The 12,492-nt window shown below is 43.9% G+C and overlaps 1 protein-coding gene across 2 annotated transcripts in view; it reads left to right on the forward strand.

Moving 5' to 3' along the window:
- Positions 1-3,837: 3,837 nt before the first annotated feature.
- The window catches only part of eif2ak1 (eukaryotic translation initiation factor 2-alpha kinase 1), a 48,224-nt gene continuing 39,569 nt past the window's right edge, over positions 3,838-12,492 (forward strand). The window contains exons 1-3 of one of the 2 annotated variants that reach the window (XM_080206805.1): positions 3,838-4,143; positions 7,642-7,806; positions 11,815-11,951. In XM_080206805.1, coding sequence (XP_080062931.1) covers positions 3,999-4,143; positions 7,642-7,806; positions 11,815-11,951 — 447 coding nt within the window. In that variant the 5' untranslated portion in view covers positions 3,838-3,998. Of the gene's footprint in view, positions 4,144-4,342; positions 4,612-7,641; positions 7,807-11,814; positions 11,952-12,492 lie in introns of those variants that run through there. The other variant, XM_080206804.1, reaches the window with a different exon arrangement.

Below are 12,492 nucleotides of genomic sequence, written 5' to 3' on the forward strand. Positions count from 1 at the left end.
TTGCCGAGAGCTTCAAGTTTTCAGTTATCCAGATCACCAACAACCTGTTCTGGTCCCCCCATGCTGACGCTATAGTTAAGAAGACCCACCAATGCCTCTACTTCCTCAGGAGACTAAGGAAATTTGGCATATCTGATACGACTGTCTCCAACTTTTACAAATGCACCATAGAAAGCATTCTTTCCGGTTGTATCACAGGTTCTTGATCTGACCAAGACTGCAAGAAACTACAAAAGGTCATGAACAAAATCCAGTCCATCACTCAAACCAGCCTCCCACCCATTGACACTGTCTACACTTTCCGCTGCCTCAGAAAAGCAGTCAGCATAATCAAGGACCCCACGCAACCTAGACATACTCTTCCGCCTTCCGTCAGGAAAAAATACAAAAGTCTGAGAATACATACTAACTGACTCAAGAACAGCTTCTTCTTTGCTGCCATCTGACTTTTGAATGGATCTACCTCACATTAAGTTGATCTTTCTCTACATCCTAGCTATGACTGTAACACTACATTCTCCTATCCTTCTCTGTGTATGGTATGGTTTGTCTGTATGGCGTGCAAGAAACAATACTTTTCACTGTGTACCAATATATGTGACAATAATAAATCAAATCACAAAATCTGTCTTGAATAAATTCAAAGATCCAATCTCCACAACTTTCTGAAGAGAATTCCACACATAACAATCCTTTGGGAGGAAAAGTTTCTCTTCTCTATCTTGAAATGAAGACTTATTTTCAAATTATGCTCTCTAGTTTTAATGTCCCCATAAGAGGAAGCATTCTACCAGCATTCACTCTATCAAGTCCCCTCAGGATCTTAAGTGTAGGCTCAAAGTGCTCAACCTCTCCTCGTAAGTTACCCAGAGACCTAGGCTCTGGGGAGCCTGGTTTGAATCCCGTCATGGTGAAATTTGAATTTAAAAAAAATCTGGAATTAAAAGTCTAATGATGACCATGAAGTCATTTTTGATTGTCGGAAAAACTCATCTGGTTCACTAATGTCCTTTAGGGAAGGAAATTAGTCCTTAACTGGTTTGGCCTAAATGTGACTCCAGATTCATAGTAATGTGCTTGATTCTTAAATGCCCTTAAGGAGGCTTGGGCAATAAAGGCAGATTCTGTTTGCTTTCCTGATTACTTGAACAATCTGCATGCTGACTTTTTGTCATTTGTGTCATCCAGGTCCTTCTGCAGTGTCTATCCATTTAAATATTATGCTTTTCAATTCTTTCCCAATGGACAACCTCAAATTTTCTCATTTTTAATTTTATTTATATCACTTTGTAGACTCTTTGCATCCTCTGCACAATTTGCTTTCTTACCTATCTTTATGATAAATCTGGCTATAATTGGTCCCTTCAATAAGATCACCTTTCATTTTTCTAAACTCCAATGGGCATAGGTCCCACCTGTTTAACCTTTCTTCATTAAATCACCCTTTTATCCCAGGAATGAATCCAGTGAGCTCTCTGAGATTCCCCTAAAGCAATGTTATATATACAGTTTAACGTAGACATGAATATGGTCATCAGTGTGAGGCACCCTAGGGATTGCTGTACATGGTGTAGGCCTAGCCTTTTCCTGCACCTTGACAGGCACCCAAGCCAACTTCCACTTTATCTGGAGATCAAAATGGGTTGTATGCACAGGGATGACAGCTTGTACAAATCTCCAAAGAGGTGGGAAGAATTGTACCCAACATCACTCAGTTAGGTCATGCTGTACCATCTATTCCTCCACACATAACATCCTTCAGACCCTGTGGATAAAGGAGATAATGGATCCTGTTGATGCTTCCCTGAGCAGACTGGCAAAGTGATTTGGCAGAATAGTTCATCATTAGAACTTTAAAGCATGTGTCAAGGTGTAACTTGGCTGGCAGTAAGCACAGCCGTCTCATCAGATTTTTCTTACACACCTGGAGTTTCACTCCCTCCATTTACTGCACTAGAGCCAGGTGTAGCAGGGAAGTCATCATTGCCAATTTCTTTCTAGAATGTGCCTTTCCAAAACAGGTTTGGCAAACGATGCAGTGTTTTTAGTCAAAGTCTATCCCAAGCATCTCTGTAAAACAGGACTAAGTGCATTATAGGCTGTTCCTAGGAGCCTGCACCAGAATGCTGCAAGAGGTCTATCACTTTACTAAAAGATGCTCTTTAGCCAGCCTGAAACCAGCTGGTCTTCCAATTTAAAGAGTTGTTGATGACTAGATATTGTAGACTGGCACATTTGAAAGTCCAGGATTACATGCTTGAAGGATGTACTCAAACTTGGGGCAGTCCCAAAAGGCTCATGTATGCCAGATTCCCTTCCCTAAAGGACATTTGTGAATCAGATGGGTTTTTCTGACAATTAACAATGGTTTCATGGTCATCAGTAGATTCTTAATTCCAGATATTTTTAAATTCCACTATCTGCCAAGGCAGGATTCAAACTTGGATCCCCAGAACATGAGCTGAGTTTCTGGTTTAATATCTAGTGATAATACCATTAGGCCATTGCCTCCCCTCTTGGTCTTGCTGATTGGTCAAGACATTTATAGATGAAGGCACATGGATTATCAAATCCAAAAGAATCCCTCCCAGAGACAGTGAAACTTGGCCTACCTATCTGTATTTCAATTACTTCGGGACTGCTGTCAACTACTGCAGGACCTGGGGATGCAGCCAAACAAATTCTGTCAACAGTAATTATAGACAATCATCCCAAAAAAAGGAAACATCTCCAGGAATGCTCTCTACTACCAGAGCCACGCAGCCCTGAAGATCTGAAGGTTTTCAACACTTGAACCACTGTGGAACAATGGTGAGAGAAAGTGTTGTTACACAAGAGAATGCTACATCATCTTTAATAAACATAGCAATAATTTTGTGCTTTGGTGCAACTGGGAAATAGGCCTGAAATGTATAGGCCTACTGGAATTTGGCAGTGTAAAGTTGATTTGTCATCTCCATGAAGTGGAAGCCTGGAGTGTTTGCAGTACTGTGAAATACAGAACTGAGGTTTGACACAACTTAAGTGTAGGGTTTCACTCACAGAGGACTCCTGATCTCTGGCAGACCTGAGGACAAGGACATGACATGGGCCTAACCACATTGCATATGGTAATCCATGATTTAGCATTGGATTGTGGCTATTGAAGAATCTCTATAAGCCCTCTTAGGTGAATATAAAAAATCTCATTGCATTATTCTGAAGAAGATCAGGGGCGTTCTCTCCAGTATCCTGGCCAATACTTGTAAGTTAACCAAAGTCACAAGGGCAGACTTTTTTTTACATTATTTCACGAGAGGTGATTAGACCAACAATTATTGCCCATCCCTAATTGTTGCAAGAAGGTGGTGGTGGTTAGCTATCTTTAAAGTTTATTTAATAGTATCACAAGTAGGTTGATATCCACACTGCAATGATGTTACTGTGAAAATCCTTTAGTCGCCACTCTGCAGGCCACCTGTTCGGGTACACCGAGGGAGAATTTAACATGGCCAATGTACATAACCAGCACATCTTTCGGACTGGGAGGAAACCCATGCAGATATAGGGAGAACGTGCAAACTCTGCACAGTGACCTAGGCCAGGAATCGAATGTGGGTCCTTGGTGCTGTGAGGCCGCAGTCCTAACTATTGAAGCACTGCAGGCCAGATGATGTAGGGACAATGCTGTTTGGGAAGGAGGTCTGGGATTTTGATCCAGCAACAACGAATGTTATTAAGGGGGTCATAACAATGTTGTTTGAGGGAGCTTGCTGTGAACAAATTCGGCACTTCCTACAACACAACAGCGACTACACTTTTAACAAGTATTTAATTGCTCATAAAAGCAATTTTTATTTTGGGATGGTGTAAGAGCAATGCTATCTCTCGTGAGAGATATCTCTGAGCAGTATGAATGTGAGTTGTAACGCTCAGTGTGAGCTGCAGTTCCGGTTCTGGAAGTTCCCTGGCGGCCTCGCTGCGTCCTGGATGTGTGCTGCCCGGCTTCTGTCGCCCCGATGCAGAGCGGAGCGGGGACAGCCCGGTGCCCCCGTGAGCTGGCCTCCGGTGTCTGCAGCTCGCGGAGCTCCGGCGATGATTCGCAGCAAGCCCGGAACAAGCTGACCTTCAGCCTCCCGCAGGATGGCCCAGCTGTTTTCGATGGTAAGTGTCGGCTGTCCCAGCGCCGGCTTCTGATGCAACCTGTGCCCAGATGCTGGATCTGGGTTCAAATCCCACCTCACCCCCTCCTCCTCCTCCCTATATCACCGGATAGCCAGTCCCCTGAGGCTGTTCATCTAGCAAAATGGCGCACAGAATAACTGCAGAAGGAGGCCATTCAGCCCACCGCGCTGTGCCAGCTCTTTGAAAGTTATGGTAAACCGTTGTAACACTGGTTCAACCTCAACTGAAGTATGGGACCGGATTTTCCACGCAACTCACCACGCGTTTGGCGGTGGTGGAGGCAGCCCACAATTCATTTGTGGTATTCATTTGAGACATGGGGTCATTGGCTGGCCAGCATTTACTGCCCATCCCTAGTTGCCCGAGGGCATGTTGAGAGTCAACCACATTTCTGTGGCTCTGGAGTCCAATGGAGATATGATGTGGAGATGCCGGTATTGGACAGGGGTAAGCACAGTAAGGAGTCTCACAACACCAAGTTAAAGTCCAACAGGTTTATTTGGTAGCACAAGCCACAAGTTTACAGAACATAGAACGTAGAACATTACAGCGCAGAACAGGCCCTTCGGCCCACGATGTTGCGCCGACCAGTTAAAAAACAATGACCCTCTAACCGAAACCAATCCCTTTCCATCCATAAACCTATCCACGGATCTCTTAAACACCCCCAAACTAGGCGCATTTACAACTGCAGCAGGCAGGGCATTCCAATCCCTCACCACCCTCTGGGTAAAGAACCTACCCCTGACATCCATCCTATAACTACCCCCCCTTAATTTAAAGCCAGCCCCCTCGTGCTAGCTTTCTCAATGAAGATGAACATCTCACCAAGGCCATCCCCACACCCCCACTTCTTGCCTTCAAACAAGCACACAACCTCTAACAGACCATTGTCCGCAGCAAACTACCCAGCCTTCAGGAGAACAGTGGCCACGACACCAAACAACCCTGTCACAGCAACCTCTGCAAGATGTGCCTGGTCATCGACGTGGATGCCATCATCTCACACGAGGACACCATCCACCAGTACATACTCTTGCAACCAATACATACACTTGCAACTCGGCCAACGTTGTCTGCCTGATACACTGCAGGAAAGGATGTCCCGAGGCATGGTACTTTGGGGAAACCATGCAGGGGCTACGACAATGGATGAATGAACAGCGCTCGACAATCACCAGGCAGGAGTGTTCTCTTCCTGTTGGGGAACACTTTAGCAGTCACGGGCATTCAGCCTCTGATCTTCAGGTAAGCGTTCTCCAAGGTAGCCTTCATGACTCACGACAACGCAGAATCGCTGAGCAGAAATTGATAGCCAAGTTATGCACACATGAGGATGGCCTTAACTGGGATCTTGGGTTCATGTCATACTATCTGCAATCCCCATGATTTGCCTGCACTTGCAAAATCTCACTAACTGTCCTGGCTGGAGAGAATACACATCTCTTTAACCTGTGCTTAACCCTCTCTCCACTAACATTGTCTGTACCTTTAAGACTTAATTACCTGTAAAGACTCCCATTCCAACCATTATTTTGTAAATTGTGTTTGTGTCTTTATATGGTCTGTATGTAAACTGAAATCCCGCTCACTTGATGAAGGAGCAATGCTCTGAAAGCTTGTGGCTTGTGCTACCAAATAAACCGTTGGACTTTAACATTGTGTCACATGTAGGCCAGACAAGGTAAGGATGGCAGATTTCCTTCCCTAAAGGACATTAATGAACTAGATTGGTTTTTTTGACAATTGACAATGGTTTCATAGTCATCAGTAGATAATCAACTCCAAATAGTTTTTATTGAATTTAACTTCTACTATCTGCTTTGGTGGGATTTGTACCCGGGTCCCCAGAACATTAGCTGAGTTTCTGGATTAATAGTCTAGTGAGAATACCACAAAACCATTGCCTTCCTCCTCCTGCTGAATGCACCCATCGAAGCAGATTTAGGATTGAGCCGAGGAGGAACTTCTTCATCCAAAGGGTTGTGAATCTGTGGAATTCCCTGCCCAGTGAAGTAGTTGAGGCTACCTCATTGAATATTTTTAAGGCAAGATTAGATAAATCTTTGAACAGTAAAAGAATTAAGGGTTGTGAGCAGGCGGGTAAGTGGAACTGAATCCACGAAAAGATCAGTCATGATCTTATTGAATGGCGGAGCAGGCTTGAGGAGCTAGATGGCCTGGTTCTGATATTCTTATGTTTGCTGGGAATGCCATGCAGGCTTGTGGAAAATTCCAGCCTTTGTGTCTAATTTTGATCATCATGATTTACGGAAGATGTGGAAGCATTAGAGAGGCTGCAGAGAAGATTCACAACAATGATTTCAGGATGAGAGACTTCAGTTATGTGGATTGATTGGCGAAGCTGGGCCTTTCCCTTTGGAGAAGAGAAGGCCATGAGGAGATTTGATTGAGGCATTCAAAATCATGGGGGGTGTGATCATGGGAGAAACAGTTCCCATTGGTGGAAGGGTTGCGAATCAGTGCAGCAAGTTCAGGTGATTGGCAAAAGTACCAAAGGTGGTGTGAGGAAAAATTTAGATTAGGATCTAGAGTACACTGCTGAGAGTGTGGTGGAGGTAGACGCAAGATGCTGAGAGTGTGGTGGAGACAGATGCAGATGCAAGATGCTGAGAGTGTGGTGGAGACAGATGCAAGATGCTGAGAGTGTGGTGGAGGCAGATGCAGATGCAAGATGCTGAGAGTGTGGTGGAGGCAGATGCAGACGCAAGATGCTGAGAGTGTGGTGGAGGTAGATGCAGACGCAACATGCTGACTGTGTGGTGGAGGCAGATGCAGATGCAAGATACTGAGAGTGTGGTGGAGGTAGATGCAGACGCAACATGCTGACTGTGTGGTGGAGGCAGATGCAGATGCAAGATACTGAGAGTGTGGTGGAGGTAGCTGCAATCACGGCTTTAAAAGGGGAACTGGATAAGGAGTTAAAGGCAAAAAATGCAGGGTTACGAAGAAAGGATAGTGGAATGGGATTAACTAAAGTGCCTAGTCTTTCCCATAACTCTGCAAATGCTTCTTTTTTAAATATCGAAAATTATATTAAATTTGATTTAAAAACTCTTCTTATCCTGATGCTTCTTTCATTCCCTTAAAGTTGTGCCACATAGTTTCTGACCCTCTTGCCCCTGAAAATGGAATGGATTTTTAACATGCTTCTCAACTTGCCCTGCCTCCTTCAAAGATTTGAGTATACCCTCCCCTGGTGAGGGGAGTCTCTGTTCCTGTACCCCCAACCCCCCACTGAAAATTGTACCATTCACAAGCGTGAGCTGCTTAGAAAAAAGAGCTTGCATTTCTGTAGCACCTTTCATCACCTCAGGATGTCCTAAACTGCTTTACCACCAATGAAGTACCATTTTTCTTGAAGGGTAGTAATTGTCGTAATTATGGTAGCCAATTTGCGTACTGCTCTTGTATAATTTTCAAACCTTTTCCCTCCCACCTTTCCTACAATTACAGAATCCGATCTGGTGCAGGAGCATGGTTTGGATTGTAACCGAACAACTCCAACATTGATGGATTTCAGAGTTGCCATTCCTAATCAGCTGTTGTTGGTCTCACTCCTGGAACATCTCTGCTTCATCTACGAGCAAAATCCTCAGCGCTCCATGAGCCTGTTTAAGTGTAAGACACAAAGAGCGTTGGACCATCAAGTAGTCTAGCTAAAGGACACAGTTGAAAAGAAAGCAGGGTTGAAGAAGATGGGTGGCACGGTGGCACAGTGGCTAACACTGCTGCCTGCCGATGCCAGGGACCTGGGTAAACTCCTGGCTTGGGTCACTGTCTGTCTGAAGTTGTACATTTTCTAGGTGTTCTGGTTTTCTCCCACAGTCCAAAGATGCGCAGGTTAGGTGGATTGGCCATGGTAAATTGTCTCTTAGTGTCAGGGATACTAGCTAGAGTAAATGCATGGGCAGAGGGACTGGATGGGATTGTGGTCTGTGCAGACTTGATGGGCCAAATAGCCTCCTTCTATACTGTAGGATCCCATGATATTCTATGTTTTAGAGAGCCTGGAAATAGCGGTAGGAAGAGAAAGTGGAAGAAGCTAAGCTCTCACAGCATTGTCAATAAGTTAGCGTAAGGGGTGGAATCACAGGGTGATCTAATAAAGCTACAGAGAAGAAGAATTAGCGGTCCAAAGATGTACAAGTTACTTTGATTGGCTATGCTAAGAAATTGCCCATTAGTGTCCAGAGGTGCGTAGGTTAAAGGATTAGTGGGTATAATATGTAGGGATCTGGGGGTAGGGCCTGGGTGGGATTGTGTTCGGTGTGGACTCGATGGGCCGAAGGGCCTCTTTCTGCACTGCAGGGTTCTACGTTCTATGTAATATATTTCTGAAAACTAATTTGTAATGCGGGTTTGATAAATGAAACCACTGATATTGTAACTTAAATCTTGGTAACCTCCTCCAGCTGTACAACCCTGAGGTATCTCTACGCTCCTCCAGTCCTTCCCTCTGTCTATGGCCTGTTTCTGTATAGTGAAATTCTATATAATTTCAGTGGAGTGAAGTATTTTATTTCAGAAAGAAACTTTTACTTCCAGAATTGATATTTAGCTTGATCATCAAAACCCAATTGTTTGTGTTCTATCTCCCAAGCCCTTTCACTCCTGTGCTTGCTGATCTAAATCCACTTTCAGTCTGGAAGTGTCTTTATTTTGAAATTCTGATTCTTGTGTATAAATTCTTCTGTAGCCTTGAACCTCCCTATGTTCGTAACCTCTTCCAATTTTGCATGTCAGCCATAGCCCAGGTGATAACACTCCAGTCTCTGAATCAAAAGGTTCTTGGTTCAAGTCCCACTCTAGGGCTTGAACATAAAAATCACTTTGATACAGTACTGAGGAAGTGCTGCACTGTTGAATGTGCCATCTTTCGAATCAGATGATTGTAAACTGAGGCCCCATCTCTTCACTCGAGTGGCTGTTGAAGATCTCGTGGCATTGTGAAGAAGAACAGGAAGTTACACCTGGTGTATTAGCCAATATTTATCCCTTAAACAATATCTCAAAAATCAGATTATGTGGTCTTTAACACATTGCTGTTTGTAGGAGTTTGCGGACCACATATTGGCTGCTGCATTTCCTACATTATAACAGCTGTCGCAATCCAAGAAGTACCTTATTGGTTGTGAAGCACTTTGTGATATCTGTTGATTGTGTAAAGTGCTATAAAAATATAAGTCTTTCTACCAAGGTTTCTTTCTTCCAAGATATCCATGCTCCAATAATTCTGGGGTCCTCTGCATTCTTAATTTTCATTGTCCTCCATTGATGGCTGTCCCTTCAACTGCATAGGTCATAAGCTCTGTAAATTCCTTCCCAAAGCTCACTGCCTCTCTCTTCTCCTTTAAGACACTCTTTAAAGCTGACCTTTTTGGCCAAGCTTTTTGGTCATTTGCCCTACAATCCTCTGAAATGGCTATGTGTCACATTTGTCTAGTAACACTCCAGTAAAACACCTTGGGATTCCTTAAGACATGTAAAGTGCAAATTGTTGTTGTTGATTGCTGTTGGCATGATACACTAAGTTAGGAAGTGAATTGTGCTGTTGTATCTTCAGTCAATACTTCCATCAAAACCTTTCTTCCTTTGTGTCAGCCTGGCTCAGTTGGTAGAATCCTCACCTCTGAGTCACAGGTTTAAGGCCCATACCAAGGAGTTGATTACAAAATCTCTGCCATTACTGCCAGTGCTGCATTGAGGGAGTGTTACACTGTTGGAGGTGCTGAGTTTTGGAAGAGATGTTAAATTGAGCCCTCTCAGCTGTCTGTAAAAGATTCCATGGCACTAGTCGAAGTAGAGCAGGGTAGTTATCCCCAGAATCCTGACCAATATTTATCCGTCAATTAACATCACTAAACAAAATATGATTATCCGATCTTGTTTATGGTTTGTGGTTCCGGGGATGAAAGGGTTGATGTATGAGGAGAGATAATGGTTTGGGCTTATACTCACTGGAATTTAGAAGGATGAGTGGGGATCTGATCGAGGTATATAAAATTTTTAAAGGGATTGATAAAATAAATGTAGACCAAATATTTTGTGTTATGGGGCAATCTCAGACAAGAGGTAACAGGAATAGGTTGAGAGGCGATAGATTTAAAACTGAGATGAAGAGAGGGTGGTGAATTTGTGGAATCCCTTGCCCTATGGTGGAGTCTGAATTGTTGAATGGTTTCAGGAACGAGATAGATATATTTCTAATAAAAAAAATGATAAGGGCAAATGGGAATAGTGGGGAGGTGGATTTGAGATCAGCCATGATCTGATTGAATGGCAAAGCAGGCTCAAAGGGCTGAATTTGCCGCCTTCTGCTCTTAATTCCTATGTTCCAATGTTTTTAATTTGATTTATTATTGTCACATCTATTAGTATACAATGAAAAGTATTGTTTCTTGCACGCTAAACAGACAAAGCGTATCGTACATAGGGAAGGAAAGGAGAGAGTGCAGAATGTAGTGTTACAATCATAGCTAGAGTATAGATAAAGATTAACTTAGTGCAAGTAGGCCCATTCAAAAGTCTGATGGCAGCAGGGAAAAAGCTGTTTTTGAGTCAGTTGGTACGTGGTCTCAGACATTTGTATCTTTTTTGGACGGAGGAAGGTAGAAGAGAGAATGTCTGGGGTGCGTGGGGTCCTTAATTATACTGGCTGCTTTTTCAAGGCAGCAGGATATGTCGACAGTGTCAGTGGTTGGGAGGCTGATTTGAGTGATGGCCCGGGCTTCATTCATGACCCTTTGTAGTTTCTTGTGGTCTTGGACAGAGCAGGGGCCATTCCAAGCTGCGATACAACCAGAAAGAATGTTTTCTATGTGCATCTGTAGAGGTTGGTGAGAGTTATAGCTGACATGTCAAATTTCCTTAGTCTCCTGAGAAAGTAGAGGCGTTGGTAGGTTTCTTAACCATAGCATCCATCCACATGGAGGAACCAGGACAGGTTGCTGGTGATTTGGACACCTAAAAACCTGAAGCTCTCGACCACTGCTTCTTCATCCCCATGAACTTGCTGAGCATAAATTGACAGTCGCTTTCCCTGTATTAGAACAATGACTACACTTCAAAAGCACGTCACTAGCTGCAAAGTACACGATGGCACAGTGGTTAGCACTGCTACCTCATAGTACCAAGGATCTGGGTTCGATTCCCAGCTTGGGTCACTGTCTGTGTGGAGTTTGCAAGTTCTCCCTGTGTGAGTTTCCTCTGGGTGCTCTGGTTTCCTCCCAGTCCAAAGATGTGCAGATTAGGTGGATTGGCATGCCAAATTGCTCCTTAGAGGGACAAGCTATGGAAAATGTGTGGGGTTATGGGGATAGGGCCTGGTGTGATCATGGTTGGTGAAGACTTGATGGGCCAAATGGCCTCATTCTACACTGTAGGCTTCTATGAAAGTCTATTAGAAAGATTCTTGTTAAGCAAGGGGGTGAAAGCTTTTTGGATGTAGACAGGAATGTGGGGTTGAAGTTATAATCAAGTCAGCTATGATCTCATTGAATGGTGGATCAGGCTCGAGGGGCTGAGTGGCCTACTCCTGCTCCTAATTTGGGTGTTTGTAAGTATTTTGGGATGCACTGAGGTCATGCAAGGCGTTCTATAACTGTATGTCCGTCTTGTCTTTTTTAGTGTTGTGTCAAAAACTATCGGGAATGCACTTGATTTCACCAATCACTTTCAGTGATGAGTTCAGCACTGTAAGGCTGCAACACAATCAGGCCTTCACAAACCTGCTACAGGCAGCAAGCAATGGCTTGTATCGACAGGTGAGTCCAATCCAAACTGACGTTCGAGAGCTTTACCTTTCAGAGGCTTGTGATATGTTTGAAAGTAAGATCTTGCATGGTGGCACAGTGGTTAGCACTGCTGCCTCATACCATCAGAGACCTCGGTTCGATTCCTAGCTTGGGTCACTGTCTGTGCGGAGTTTGCACATTCTCCCCGTATCTGCATGGAGTTCCTCTGAGTGCTCCGGTTTCCTCCCATAGTCCAAAGATGTGCAGGTTCGGTGGACTAACCATGCTAAATTGCCCCTTAGTGTCAGGGGGACTAGGGCCTGGGTGGGATTGCAGATGCGGTGGACCAAATGGCCTCCTTCTGCATGGCAGGATTCTATGAATTTTGTTGTACCTTTTAAAACCCCAGGACCTTACAATGTCCAACATCCAACTAATTACTTGTTGAATTGTTGTAACTGTTTTAACACAGGAAATACATGTGCACAATGTGTTCCTATAAACACTGGCGTGATAATGACCTGATAACCTGTTCAGCAATGTTCGCTGAAGGATCATAAAAATTTAAAAT

The sequence above is a fragment of the Carcharhinus amblyrhynchos genome, chromosome 18, assembly GCF_965287045.1.
Source record: "Carcharhinus amblyrhynchos chromosome 18, sCarAmb.v2.hapA, whole genome shotgun sequence".
NCBI classification, from domain to species: domain Eukaryota; kingdom Metazoa; phylum Chordata; class Chondrichthyes; order Carcharhiniformes; family Carcharhinidae; genus Carcharhinus; species Carcharhinus amblyrhynchos.